The 14947-nt window shown below is 42.0% G+C and overlaps 1 protein-coding gene across 1 annotated transcript in view; it reads left to right on the forward strand.

The window, feature by feature from the left end:
• The window catches only part of LOC115821741 (protein NLRC3-like), a 52451-nt gene that overhangs the window by 12529 nt on the left and 24975 nt on the right, over nucleotides 1-14947 (forward strand). Inside the window, exons 3-5 of the mRNA XM_030785538.1 lie at nucleotides 1776-1903; nucleotides 1946-3502; nucleotides 4034-4207. Of these exons, the coding sequence (XP_030641398.1) occupies nucleotides 1776-1903; nucleotides 1946-3502; nucleotides 4034-4207 (1859 nt within the window). The remainder of the gene's footprint in view (nucleotides 1-1775; nucleotides 1904-1945; nucleotides 3503-4033; nucleotides 4208-14947) is intronic.

The raw sequence follows: 14947 nt of genomic DNA on the forward strand, positions 1-14947 counted from the left end.
TATAAATAGATATTAACACTATGTATAATATATTCATACTGATAAAGTCAGTGTGTATAAACACAGTTAAAGAGGGATCACACAGGTTTCAATGAGATGTGTGGATATTTTCATTCAGATACATTGAATCAAAGAGTGAAACTAAAACACAAACAAAATGCTGTTCATATGTTGTAGTTCTTGGCTGTTATGAAACCAAACACTGATATGATTAAATGAAGTGGTCACCAAACAACAGGACATGTCACACACTGATTCAGTCACTTTACCTGTAAACTCTTCAATGATTTTCAGATTATTTTTCTGCAGATGATTCCTTATTGTCACTCTGTCACATTGACCAGTGTTTATGACATATGATATGCTGTATATTCTACACTGACTTACCTGCTCAATTCTCCCAGACCTCAGTACACACTCAGTACACACCATTCAAATCATTCTCATCCAGCAAGGACACAGTTCACACTGCAAGGACAACCATTAAAACAGGGCCGGCCAAAGCCTTTATGGGGCCCTGAGCAGAATTTGACTGGGGGCCACTCACCGCCTCAGTGCCGCCAGTACTATTGATTATTGTCAATGTTTGATCATTCACACACCTACTGTAAATCTAACACACCCATTATCAGTTTTATTAGTGGTAGCTGCGTTTCTTACATCATACCAATGTCAGCCTGGCATGTTTTTACCCTTCTATGGTTTTTAATCGTAAAAGATAGCAAACTCACAAGAGTGGTCTGGTGTTAACTTGCTATTTAATATTCAAAGTGATACAGCACTAAGTGGCATACTGAATGTTTGGTACTGAAAAAGTAACAGAAATAAACCAGCAGACAATGCATTTACTGTAAACAATTCACTGCTTTAACTGCTTTTGGTTTAAAAAATTTGCAATGTGCAAAAGTGCAGAACATAGGACGGAGTATTAGGGCCCCACTGAGGAAAAAAAAAGATTTCGAGAATAAGGTCGTAATATTACAACACCGTTTAAATGTAACAGTTAAACACACACTAACGTGACCAACAGAGAACTAAACACAAGACCAGTTTAGTTTAAATGTATCAGTGTAAAAACAGACAGAGTGTAAAGTGACAGTACATTAGTCATGTTTAAAGAAAGTCAAAGGGAGGGAGTCCTGTCTGATCAGTCTAATTAGTTTCCTTTATAAATGTTGTATTGTCTGATTACAGTTAGAAATGAAAACAGAGACATGAACATACAGTTTGTTTTGTCCAGTTTGGTTTCCAATAGTTAAACTCTCCCATTCCCCTCTGTTCAATCAGCTCCACTCTCTGAATGATTAAACACTGTGTAGTGGGAATTCTTCACTAGCTGTCAATCATTATTGTTACACTTCATCATCCCAACTGTATATGAGCCCTAAACTCAACTACAAGGCTGATGAGAAGGGTTCAGCCTGTCAGCCTTGATGGAGTCATATGTCTCCCAAAGAAAATATCTGTCACATATGGAAACTCAGGTCTGATCCAGGATCAGTCCAGGCGTGGCCTTTGTCAGCAGGTTCTGAGAGATTCCTTTTTTTTTAACCATCTCCCTCCCTCTCTCTCTCTGTAGTGGGGCGACAGATCTAATTGAGGATCAGTCTGGGTGTTGCCAAAACGTCCAGCACAGCAGCATGTCTGAGACAGATGATGTCCTGCTGAGAATCATTGAGCGTCATAAAACCAGCCTGAAAAATAAGTATGAGCGCTTATATGAAGGTGTAGCACTGAAAGAAAACCAAACCCTCCTCAACAGCATTTACACAGAGCTCTACATCACAGAGGGAGAGAGTGAAGGAGTGAATGAGAAACATGAGGTTTTACAGATTGAAACAGCATCCAAGAAATGGGTTTCTCAAGACAAACCAATCAGCTGCAATGACATCTTCAAACCCTTGTCAAACAACCAAACTACAGATGACAACAAAGCCTTGTCTAGTCAGGAACCTGGACGGGACAGACAAAATCCAGAAATCAGAACTATACTCACCAAGGGCATTGCTGGAATTGGAAAAACAGTCTCTGTGCAGAAGTTCATTCTGGACTGGGCAGAAGGAAGGACCAATCAGGACATTGATTTCATGTTGGTTCTTCCTTTTAGAGAACTGAACTTGGTTAAAGATGAACAGTTCAGTCTTCATGGACTCCTGCTAGAGTTTCACCCAGAGCTGAAAGACTTGGATCCAGAGAAATATAATGACTGTAAAATGCTGTTCATCTTTGATGGTTTAGATGAGAGTCGACTTCAGTTGAATATTCCTGAGAGGCTGTGTGATGTGACCACAACATCATCAGTGAATATTCTGATATCAAACCTCATCAAAGGAAATCTTCTTCCCTATGCACTCATCTGGATAACCTCCAGACCAGCAGCAGCCAGTCAGATCCCCTCTCAGTTCATCAGTCGTGTGACAGAAGTCCAAGGATTCAGTGATTCACAGAAAGAGGATTACTTCAGAAAAAGAGTCAGTGATGAGAGTCAAGCCAACAGAATCATCTCACACATCAAGACATCAGTGAGTCTCCACATCATGTGTCACATCCCAGTGTTCTGTTGGATTTCAGCCACTGTGCTTCAGGAAATGCTGCGTCAAGACAATGTTAAAGAGATCCCTAAAACTCTGACTGAGATGTACACACACTTCCTGCTCATTCAGACTAAAATGAAGAAGCAGAAATATGCAGAGAAAATTGAGACAGACTCAAAGAATCCTCTGGAATCAAGCAAGGAGATCTTTCTGAAACTTGCTAAACTGGCTTTTAATCATTTACTGAGGGGCAATATCATGTTTTATGAAGAGGATCTGAGAGAATGTGACATTGATGTGAGTGAGGCCACAGTGTACTCTGGGATTTGTACTGAGATCTTTAAGGAGGAATCTGTGCTTCGTCAGAAGAAGGTCTACTGCTTTGTGCATCTGAGTGTTCAAGAGTTCTTTGCTGCTCTCTATGTGTTTTACTGCTATGTAAACAAGAACATGGAGGCACTGGAGTATTTTCTGCAGGAAAAGACCAGAGTGGAGCCAAACAATGTTCCCTTGGATATGTTGCTGAAGAAAGCTGTGGATAAATCTTTGGAGAGTAAAGATGGACGTCTTGATCTGTTTGTCCGCTTCCTTCATGGCATCTCACTGGAGTCCAACCAGAAACTCCTACGAGGCCTGCTGACACACACACAGAACAACCAGAAGAGCATCAAGGAAATAAGCCGTTACATCAAAGAGTTAAATAAATATGGTGTCCTGCCTGAGAGATGGATCAGTCTACTGCACTGCCTGACTGAAATAAATGATCGCTCTCTCCATGAAGAAATTCAAGCTTTTGTCAAGTCTGGAAATTACAGAACTGAACTCTCACTTGCACACTGCACAGCACTGGCCTACATGTTTCTGATGTCAGAGGAGGTGCTGGATGAGTTTGACCTGAAGAAATACAACACATCAGATGAGGGTCGTAGGAGACTGCTCCCAGCTGTGAGGTGCTGCAGAAAAGCTCTGTGAGTTTTTAGTTTCACACATTTTTAACACTCTTATAGTTGCATTATTTGAAAGGAAAATGAAGTATGGCTGATCTATGCTGTGTTCCAAGGTACAGGTGGCTGATTTTGGAAATATTCTCAGTTTGTTTAAGTTTCTAAATTATTAGATAATTCATGAAATATTATATACAATAAACATTACAGGAGAGAATAGATTCATGCAGGCAAACTTACATACATGACAGTGCAGTATATGGATGATGGGCAGTAAAACATCTGTACATATAAAATATGTAGTTTGTGTGTTCTACATTATTATCTCTGTTTTTATCATTATTTTTTATTTTTTCAACTACTTGACTGGAACGGGTTTGGATCTTGGATCAGATGGTGATTATTTTAAAACTAGTCAACTAGTCGTGTTACTATTATGTCACTTTGGTTGACTACTGACACCTAGTTGGATATTTACGAATATGTGAATATGACTGTGAATATATAATTATATCTGTGTTTGTTGTCTCTCTCTCTCTCTCTCTCTCTCCCCAGACTTCCTGGCTGTAAACTCACTGAACAGTCCTGTGAAGCTGTAGCCTCAGTTCTACAGTCAGTAAACTGTCCCCTGAGAGAGCTGGACCTGAGTAACAATGACCTTCGGGATTCAGGAGTGAAGTTGCTCTGTGTTGGATTGAGGAATTCACACTGTAAACTGGAGATACTGAGGTCAGTTTTAGTCAGGAACTGAAAAGATATTTTTAGTAAAATGTTTTGTGTCATTTCTTTACACTGGATTTGCCTGTGTGTTTGATCTGTAGCTGAATTAATTCACCTAAACTTATCAGTTTTCATGACTTTTCTTGTGTGTCTTTTGCTGTTGTCTGGATTAAAATGATCTCTTGTTACACTGATTTATATGCTGAAATCTTGCTGTGCTGTGTCCCAGTGTGAGACAGAAGACATCACAGGATGGAATTGTATTCCACAACTAGTTTACATTTTACTTGTTCATATTTAACCATTTACTGTACAGGGGCATCAGGAACCTCAAATTTAAAGAGATCGGCCAACATTAGTTTACTGAAATTACACTGTAATAAAACATACAGTATGATTATATTAGAGACATTGTCATGCTATTGTCAACCATCCTATAAACCCACAAACGACAAATATGTCTTTTACTGAGACAGTCATCAGGGATTGGGGAAAAGAAAAAAAACACCTTATAAGGCATTTTGAAGATTTCAGCCTCATTCAAATCTGAAAAGGTGAAGCAGAAAACAAATTAAAGTCATTTACGAGTAAACATCACTGAACCGTAACTATATCAGTGAAAGAATGATCTCAGAACAGAGGTCTACAAATCCCAACCATGGCGACTTGCGGGGTGCTGCACTGTGGCTGCCTTGCTGTGTTTCACACTTGGCATTTGTATGTTTTTATCGTGTTGTTTATGCTCCTTACTTCACACCTTGCCTGTACTGAAGTTTCTCCTATAGGTTACACGTTATGGTGCGTGATTGGATTGTTTATGGTGATTTTAAACATATATTTTACCCAAGGACGCAACCACAGTTATGTTACTGGTGACGCAGCCTGTGAGATCCAATACAGCAGAGAATTCTACTGTCGTTTCACAATAACATATCTCCGGACTATTCAGCCATTGCAGACCGCACTGTCTTTGAACAAATCCTAAGAGAGGTACTACACAGACAGAGTGAAAACGTGGATGTAAGGGCGGTATTCGTCACCAACTGAAAAGGTCGAAAAACAAACTCCCTCTGCCTTCTATCCTGCTCATCATCACACAGTCCCTAAGAGCAAAGACAGACGAGTTGTCAGTCAGTACCCGCTACCTGCATGAGTATCGGAGCATCTGTGTCTTGGCAGTAACTGAGACTTGGCTGGACAGTAACATTGTGTCCAGTGAGGTGGAGCCTTCAGGTTTCTCTGAGACCCCAATATCACCGGGAAGGCTCACAGAGGCGACGTTTGTCTCCTCATCAGGGACGAGTCTAGTCGGGCAGTTGTGGTGAGAGAGCACCTGTGTACTCCTGACATCGAGCTGCTGTGTGTCTCTCTATGACCGTTCTATCTGCCCAGGGAGTGTCCTCAAATTTTCCTCACTGTGGTTTATATACACCCAAAGGCAAATTTTAATAAGGCATTAGAGATGATATTTAATATCTCACAGAAACTCGAGTCACTTTCACCTGATGCACCCAAGTTTAAATTCTTGGAGATTTTAATAACTGTTCGGTTAAAAAGTGCCTTAGACATGTGTTATGAATCTGTCAAAGACACCTACACTGCATCCCTGTTCCCACCACTAGGGGCGTCTGACCACAGTGTGGTCCATCTCTGCCCCGTCTATCAGAGGCTACTAGAGAGGGAGAAGCCTCAAAAAAGGCCTGTCAAAGTATGGAACAACCACAGCATAATGGCTCTACAGGGATGTTTTAACTGCACATTATGGGAGATCTTTAATAGCCCTGATATTAATGATCAGGTTGTAGTAGTGTCTGATTACTTCAGTTTCTGTGTAGACTCTGTGATACCCACTAAGACCTATAAAACCTACCCTAATGATAAGCCTTGGGTGTCCAACGAATTAAAGAAACTTATTATTCAGAAGGAAAAAGCTCATAGAAACCAGGATGAAACAGGTAGAAGGGACAACCAGTGACAGATTAAAAGACAAATACAGCTGGACAAGTACAGCTACAAACAGAAGACAGAGGCCACTCTGGCATCCGGAGATTCCAGACAGACATGGCAGGGAATTAAAACCATGAACAATGTTCCAAACAAGGGCAGGGGAAAACCACGACTCGTCTTACATGGTAGTGAGGGACTGGAGATGGTAAACCAGCTCAACACCTTCTTTTGTCACTTTGAGAGCAGCAATAGCGTTGAACATGCCACTATGACGACCCCCCCCAACCTAACCTCACCATCAAGTAACCAGAGGTCCTTCAGCTTTTTAGAGACTGTAACCCGCGAAAAAGCCCAGGTCCAGACAATATTTGTGGAAGTGTTCTAAAGCACTGTGCTGAACAACTAGCACCTGTGTTTACTGACATTTTTAGGTTCTCTCTTAATCTTCTCAAGGTCCCTACCCTATGGAAAACAACTAAAATTGTACCTGTGCCAAAAATTTCCAGACCCATACAGCCCAACGACTTTAGACCAGTAGCATTGACATTGCTGGTCGTGAAATGCCTTGAGCATCTAGTGAAGAGGTACATTGTATCACAAACACAGCACTTCAAACTCTGCAGTTTGCTTACCAAGCCTCTAGGGGGTGGAAGATGCAATTCTGACTCTATTGCACTTATTGCACACTCACCTTGAGAAACCAAAGACTCATGCCAAGATTTTATCTGTAGACTTCTCATCTGCTTTTAATACTATTCAACCCAGTATTTTAACAGATATATTGGCTTCAGAATTTTCACTTGAAGCTGGCTTGATTTCATGGATTGTTGATTTTCTTAGCTGTAGAATCCAGCAGGTCAGAGCAGGTACGTCACTCTCTGACCAAATGACCACTTAAAACACACCCCTGGGGGGAGCCTTTATATCACCTTTACTGTTTATTTTATATACCAACTCTTGCACTAGCACCTTCCCTAATAGACACTTTATTAAGTACACAGATGATACTGCCTTGGTGAACCTCCTGTATGATGGGGAGGAGGATGGGCCAGTTCTTGACTACTTCCTAAACTGGTGTGAGAAGTCAAACCTTCTCCTAAACACCACCAAAACTAAGGAAATGTCCATCGATTTTAGAAAGCTGCAATCCTCTAACCCTACCTTTATCAATGGAAAGCCAATACAACTTGTCACAAATTATAAGTACCTTGTCATTATGCTTGACCTTAAGCTTGGGACCATGGAGTGACTTCATAAACACTAAGACTCAACAAAGAATGTACTTTTTAAATAAACTCTTGCCTCTTCTTTTAAATTGTTGCGACATTGCACCCCTCTATTCGCTAAAAATAGATCCAAATTTTCATTTGTTCCACAAGCCAGTAAGTTTTTAAACAGGTAATGTATATAATAATAAGCAGGATGTCCAGCTGGTCTAGCCAGCCTAATCTACTGCAAGGTGCAAAGTATGAGTATGTGTACAGCGTATGAGTATATGTGTGTCTAAGTATTTCTGTTGGTGACTCTGTGATGTTGTGGTGAAATGCCTTGTGATTGAGCTGCAAACCAGTTTCCCCATGGGAACAAATACTATCTATCTATCTATCTATCTATCTATCTATCTATCTATCTATCTATATATTAAGCAAAAAAGATGATTCTAGGCTGACATCGTTTGGCAACGTAACAGCCAATAGCAAATCTGAAGACTAATTTCTGAAGTCCGCCAAAACAGCCAGCGCGCACGGCAGGTTTCCGAGGTAAAAGTAGAAGTAACCGTCAGTGTCAGAAAAGATTGGAAATAACTGCAATCGACTCCACTTTCTTCGTCCTCCATACGTTAAAACAAAATGTAAGTATGCGTTTTGTGAAATCTGATGCATTATTAATCGGCAAAATATTTCAATTATCCGTTTAGATTTGTGTTCAAACGGTTTTCTAATTTGTCTGAGACACATGTTAGCTACAGCATGTGCGGGGATTTTCTTTTCAGATCTGACACAGAGTACATGTAACCGGCATGTATTAAAAAGGTTGAAATTACAATAGTAGTCCACTTTCTCTGTCCTTACACACAATGTATGCATCTTTTCTGTGTATTTGAATGAAGAGATAATCAGACAAATATTTCGACTATCTGTCTTTAGTTGAGCTCAAATGGTTTTCTATTTAGTCTCTGACATGTTAGCTGTAGCATGTGAGGAGATTATCATTCCAAACCTGACAGAAAAGCGAGAGACTCATTTCTCAAGCCCGCGAACTGCAGGAACAGAAGCGTAAAAGACCTAGCGAGTTCTCTGAGGTAAAAACTGGAGAACGGGAAAGAGTCCAGTTTGTTAGAAGTGACAGCGGCGATTCACTGTCCATTAACATTCAAAGTAAGTCTTGTTCCCTCAAGCAACATAAAATGCATTTTGTATTAGTCACCTTATAAGGTGTCTATTGTACTTTAGATGTGTGTTTAAACCAGGGGTATCAAATGTACGGCCCGCGGGCCAGAACCTGCCCTGCGAGATAAAATTTGCCAGATGTAAGAAAATTATGACATTAACTCGGTATAATTATTTGACTGCCGGGGGCACACTACGGGATAGGCTCCAGCACCCCCCGCGACCCTAAACAAGATAAGCGGCGTAGATAGTGAATGAGTGACCCAAAGCCTCAAAATGTCTTTGTCAAAAAGAAGAAAAGTGGACAAAGAATGTAGAACATTTCAAGAAAAATGGACCAGCTCCTATTTATTCACATAGGTCAGTGGGAAGCCTGTATGCTTGGTGTGTGTGCAGCAAGTTGCAGCAAGGAGTATATAATATTCGGCGCCACTATGAGACTCATCGTAGTGAAAAATATGACAGCTTGCAAGGATAGCTGAGAAGAGAAAAGATCAGTGAAATATTAGCGGGTCTGAGAAAACAGCAGTCTGTTTTTACTCATAGCCGAGAGATTAGTGATGCGGCGGTCAAAGCCAGCTACCTTATTGCTAACAAAATAGCATTAGCATCCAAGCCATACTGTGAGGGCGACTTCGTGAAAACATACATGCTGAAGGCTGCAGAAATTGTGTGCCCTGAGAGGCGAACAAGTGTAGTGTATGGACCTATTTTGTTTGGCACAGTTGTACCTCCGCTACCTGTGTTCTGTGGTGTGTTTGATAGTAAAGAGAACAGTCCGTTATACCGCAGCTTCGTGTACGTATTTATATTCATTGTGTAGTTGTAACAAACACAACAAATTGGCGAAGAGTACGAACCGAGACGTGGATGAAAGTCACCGGCTGCACTGACAGTTGAGAGAAACGACAGCGGAGCTCGGAGGAGAGGAAACAGACAGAAAAAAAAAAAAAGAGTGAACCTGTACGGCGGGGTCAGCGAGGCTAGCAAAGGGATGCGCGAGTGACGCACAACTAGCAAGCTAAACCAAGTTAACGGTAACACTGAAAGTGAGATAAAGTGAACGTAACGTGAATATGGCATTTGTCGGGAAAATAGGCGAATTTGACAGTGTAAATGAAGACTGGGAGTCGTATATTGAAAGAGTTGAGCTTTACTGTACTGCAAATGGCGTGGAGGAAGATAAGAAAGTCCCCACACTCCTCAGCCTAATGGATGTTAAAACTTATAATTTGCTACGGAACTTATTAGCTCCGGTGAAGCCTGCTACGCAGACATTCCAAAACATCGTGGACACTTTAATGAATCACCTGAGCCCCAAACCCCTTGTGTGGCAGGGTGAAACCGAACAGGGGTTCGGGTTGCCCAAAAATGCACCAAAAATAAACAAAAAAAATGGCTCCGCTGCAAATAGCACGTAAGTGCAAGGTGTTTTATTTACAGTGCAACAAAAAAAACCCAGTTCCAACCAACGTGAAGAAAAGTGAAGAAAAATGTCCAAAATGTCAAATATGTACAGTGAAAAAATACGTATATATATATTTACAAGAAAAAAAACAAAACAAAAACACACAAAAAAAAATAGATAAACAAACAAACAAATAAATAAACAAACAAATCGCTAATTTCAATTTCACTTTCACTTTCAACTCACTTCAATTCTCCACAGCTACACTCTGTCACTCTCCTGACTCCCTCAACATACAATGATTGGAACCCCTCTTTTCATTCATAAGCCCCTCCCCCAGAACATACCACATTCGTTCTGTTTAAAAATAAAAATAATATTGCCCATCCTAATAATTTTAGTGTACAAACAGAATTACCATAACTTTTATACACATTTTATACACATAATTTATACATTCACAATTTCACCTATCCCCATAATTTCCATAAATCATCACCTTTCCACCTTCAACTCCTTCGCTAGGTTTATGGTCCCTCCCGCTCCTACACTGCGCATGCCTACCTCAGGCCAACCTCAATAAACTAGCCTGTGTTGCTCCAGCTCGGTTTGGCCCTCCCCTGCACCGGTAGTTGTACCCCGCTATGGCACAGACAAACAGACACACGGAGAGAGGAAACGAGGAACGGAGGAAGACAAGACAACGATCAAAATCCTATAACAAAACAAAAGACATTTAAACCAAACGCTAAGTACAATAAAGACGGGACCAAACATTTCAAGGAGTAATTGTGTGTGTTTGTAACATGATAAAGACGGTAACGGTAAAACAAACAACAGTAAAGACGCTAACAAACATTTAGGTGTAATTTAGGGTGTTTGTTGGGTGTTTTAACCTGTAAGATTGTGAACGTGAATTGGAAATGTTTGTGTGTATGAAACCGGGTAACCTGCTGCGTGCTTCGAGAGTGCACCCTCGAAGCCAACGCAATATGTTATTGGAATATGTGTATTATAGATATGTATGAATGGTGTACACGTAACAGGACACAAACACGAACAAACAAAGTACAACTGAGGGAAGTGGTTAGTTTGTGGGGAAAAGACGCCGCCCGCGGCCTGAGACAGAGCCCTCTGTCACACCTTGTGATAGCGGAGAGATTTCGTTTTCACAATAGGAACCAGTCTAAAGATGAAAGCATCTCGGAATATATAGCTGAATTGCGCAAACTTACTCAGTTCTGTGAATTTCGAGCAGGACTTTCCGATGCATTGCGTGATAGACTGGTATGTGGCATGCATTCTCAAAGTACACAGAAGAGGCTACTGTCAGAAAAAGATCTTACACTGGAAAAAGCATTGGCAATTGCGGTGTCAGTGGAGACAGCAGCAAGGGATGCTTTGGAGCGACAGAAAAAGGGTGTAAGCAGTAGTGTGCATAAAATGTCAATCATGGTAAAAGACATAAGTGTTACAGATGTGGCAAAACCTCACATGGTACCAATGACTGCTGGTTTAAGGACAAAAACTACAGAAAGTGTAACAGACCAGGACACATAGAGAAAGTGTGCAGACAAAAGCCCGATAACAAGCCTACACAAAAAGAGAGAATAACACCGGGATAAAAAGTTTAAGCACAAAGACAAACGTGCACAATGTCACTGAATGTGAAAGTGGATCAGAATCAGAGTCTGACACAAGTGAACTAGCTTGCTTAGAATTACACAGCATAACTGAGCAAGACAGAGAAATCATTTTGATCACTGCAGTTGTATCAGGGGTAAAATTAAAGATGGAGCTAGACACAGGATCAGCCTTATCTGTCATTTCAGAGTCTGACTACAAACGGCTGTTCCCTAAGCTACCATTAGTGCAGACCTCAGTGATGCTTAAGACCTACACAGGTGAAAAAGTGTCTCCAAAAGGCAAACTGAAGGTAAAAGTGACATATGGTGGGAAAACACAGCAGTTGGAGTAGTTCTGAAAAATGGAGGGCCAGCACTTTTCAGACATGAATGGCTGAGGAGGATCCAGTTGGACTGGCACACCATTAAGGCTCTAAATATGTCATCAGCAGGCAATTGCAGCCCGCACAGTGTAACACAGAGACTGTCACAGCTACTCAGTGCCAATGAGAGGGTGTTTGGAGAGGGTATTGGTACACTAAAGGGGATGAAGGCAAGAATTGAATTGGATGAAAAGGCAACGCCAAGGTTCCATAAAGCCCGTCCAGTGCCTTATGCGCTGAGGCCAAGGGTGGATGCTGAACTTCAGAGCTTGGAGGCATCTGGAGTCCTATCAAGGGTTGAATGGAGTGATTGGGCCACGCCCATTGTCCCTGTGATCAAGAAAGGAAAGGCTGAAGCTGTTCGTATATGTGGAGACTTTAAAGTAAGCATCAATCCTGTGCTGCGCACTGTGCAGTATCCACTGCCACGAATAGAAGATATCTTTGCTTCGTTGGCAGGAGGGGAGAAGTTCTCAAAGATCGACCTGGCACAGGCCTACCTGCAAATAGAGATTGCGGAGTCTAGCAGGAAGTTCTTCACAATCAACACTCACAGAGGACTGTTCCAGTACAACAGGCTTGTCTTTGGTGTTGCGTCGGCGCCAGCGATCTGGCAAAGAGCGATGGATCAAGTCCTTCAAGGTATCCCCGGTACCCAGTGTTACCTCGACGACATCATTGTGACAGGCAAGAATGATGAAGAGCATCTTCAGAACCTCAGCAAAGTGCTCACCAGGCTGAGTGAGTATGGCCTGCATGCAAAGAGGAGCAAGTGCAAGTTTTCCAAGAGTGAAATCTCATACTGTGGACATGTCATTGACAAGCATGGCTTACACAAATCACAAGAGAAAACTGGGGCAGTGCTTCAAGCGCCAAAACCAGAGAATGTGTCACAACTAAGGAATTGGCTGTGCCTTGTCACACGTCATGAAAGACGGATCTGAACGTCCAATTGCATTTGCTTCAAGGTCACTGACGAGCGCAGAGCGCAATTATGCACAGATCAACCGGGAGGCCCTCCGTCTTGTATAGGGTGTCAAGAAGTTCCACCATTACCTCTATGGACAAAGGTTTACTCTTGTGACAGACCACCAACCTCTCGTGTCAATTTTTAACCCTTGTAAGGGAATCCCAGTGATGTCGGCGACCCGCTTACAACGTTGGGCACTGTTCTTTGGAGCACACTCTTATGACATTGAACTCAAAGGCACCAAACAACACAGTAACGCTGATGGCTTGTTGCGTCTGCCACTGTCAACAACAGAAGAAGAAAAAACTTCATCCCTGGATCCAGCGGAGGTGTTCCATACAGCAGTGGTGGATCAGCTGCCAGTGACAAACACTGAAATAGAAAGAAAAACTAGGAACGACCCAATTTTGTCAAAAGTCTACAACATCACCATGCAAGGATGGCCAGCTCATGGTAACTCCATGTTTCCAGAGTTTTCAGCCAGGCGAGACCAATTCTCAGTATGCCAGGGAACCCTGATGTGTGGATCTCGTGTTGTAGTTCCCTCAAAGTTGCGCAGCAGAGTCTTAGAGAATCTACACGAAGGACATCTGGGCACAGTCAAGATGAAGAGTCTAGCCCGGAGCTACGTGTGGTGGCTGGGTATAGATAAACAGATTGAAGACCTCACCAAAGGCTGCTCAGGATGCCACCGAGTTCAGAATGCACCGCCACAGGCACCCCTTCACCCATGGGAGTGGCCATCTGCCCCGTGGCAAAGAGTGCATATTGACTTTGCTGGGCCATTCATGAACTCCATGTTCCTGATTGTTGTCGATGCCCATTCCAAGTGGCCAGAGGTGATACCGATGAAGTCAACCAGATCAGAAAAGACCATTATTGCTCTTAGGTTCATTTTCCCCAGAAATGGCCTACCTGAACAGATTGTGAGTGACAACGGGCCTCAATACACTTCAGAAGAGTTCAGTCTATTCATGAAGAAAAATGGCATCAAGCACTTCAAGTCAGCGCCTCACCACCCAGCAACGAATGGGTTAGCTGAAAGGCTTGTCCAAACTTTCAAGAAGTCCATTAAAGCTATGGAGAACAAGGACATTTCTCTTCAGCACAAGGTGGATAATTTCCTCTTCGCATATCGAAACTCTGTTCATGCAACTACAAATAAAACACTTGCTATGCTGTTCATGAACAGAAATCTGAGATCTCGCATAGACCTCTTGAAACCAGATCTGCGAAGGGAAGTGCATAATAAACAGTTCAGCTATGTGCCAAGTAAGGCTGCAAGACACTTTGAAATTGGACAGGAAGTCCTAGCTCGTGACTACCGGGAAGACAAGTGGACCCCTGGTAGGATAGCAACGAGAACTGGACCACTGATGTATACAGTGGATGTGGGAGAGCATACCTGGAGACGTCATGTGGATCAGATTAAGGATGCACAGCCAAAGAACAACACCTTACCTTCTTCATACTTAGCTCCCAGTGATGATCACGCCGCTAATATCAATGTGACACCTGCAACAGAGACCCTTGTCCCTGACAAGATCCCTGCTACCCTTGATGTTACTCCGCAGGTCCAGAGGCGTTATCCTGAAAGGCATTGAGTGCCCCCCAAGAGACTGAACTTGTAATGAACATTTTGTTATGGACTGTGGGAACACAACTTAGAAGAAAAAAAAAAGTTTATTATATATGTTTTATACTTGAATAGAATGTTTTGTTATGCATACAGTTTATGGTGCATTTATCTAAAAGAGGAGGATATGTAGTGTATGGACCTATTTTGTTTGGCGCAGTTGTACCCCTGCTACCTGTGTTCTGTGGCGTGTTTGATAGTTGGTTGCCATGACTACTTAGTAAAGAGAACAGTCCGTTATACCGCAGCTTCGTGTCCATATTTATATTCATTATATAGTTGTAACAAACACAACAACAAGCTTTTGCAAACATTAGCCTGACGAGGAATACTGTGGCAGACAGGATTTCAGACTTTTCCTGAGATTTGGACAGCCAAATAAAGCACAAA

This window comes from Chanos chanos, chromosome 9 (genome assembly GCF_902362185.1).
Source record: "Chanos chanos chromosome 9, fChaCha1.1, whole genome shotgun sequence".
Lineage (NCBI taxonomy): Eukaryota > Metazoa > Chordata > Actinopteri > Gonorynchiformes > Chanidae > Chanos > Chanos chanos.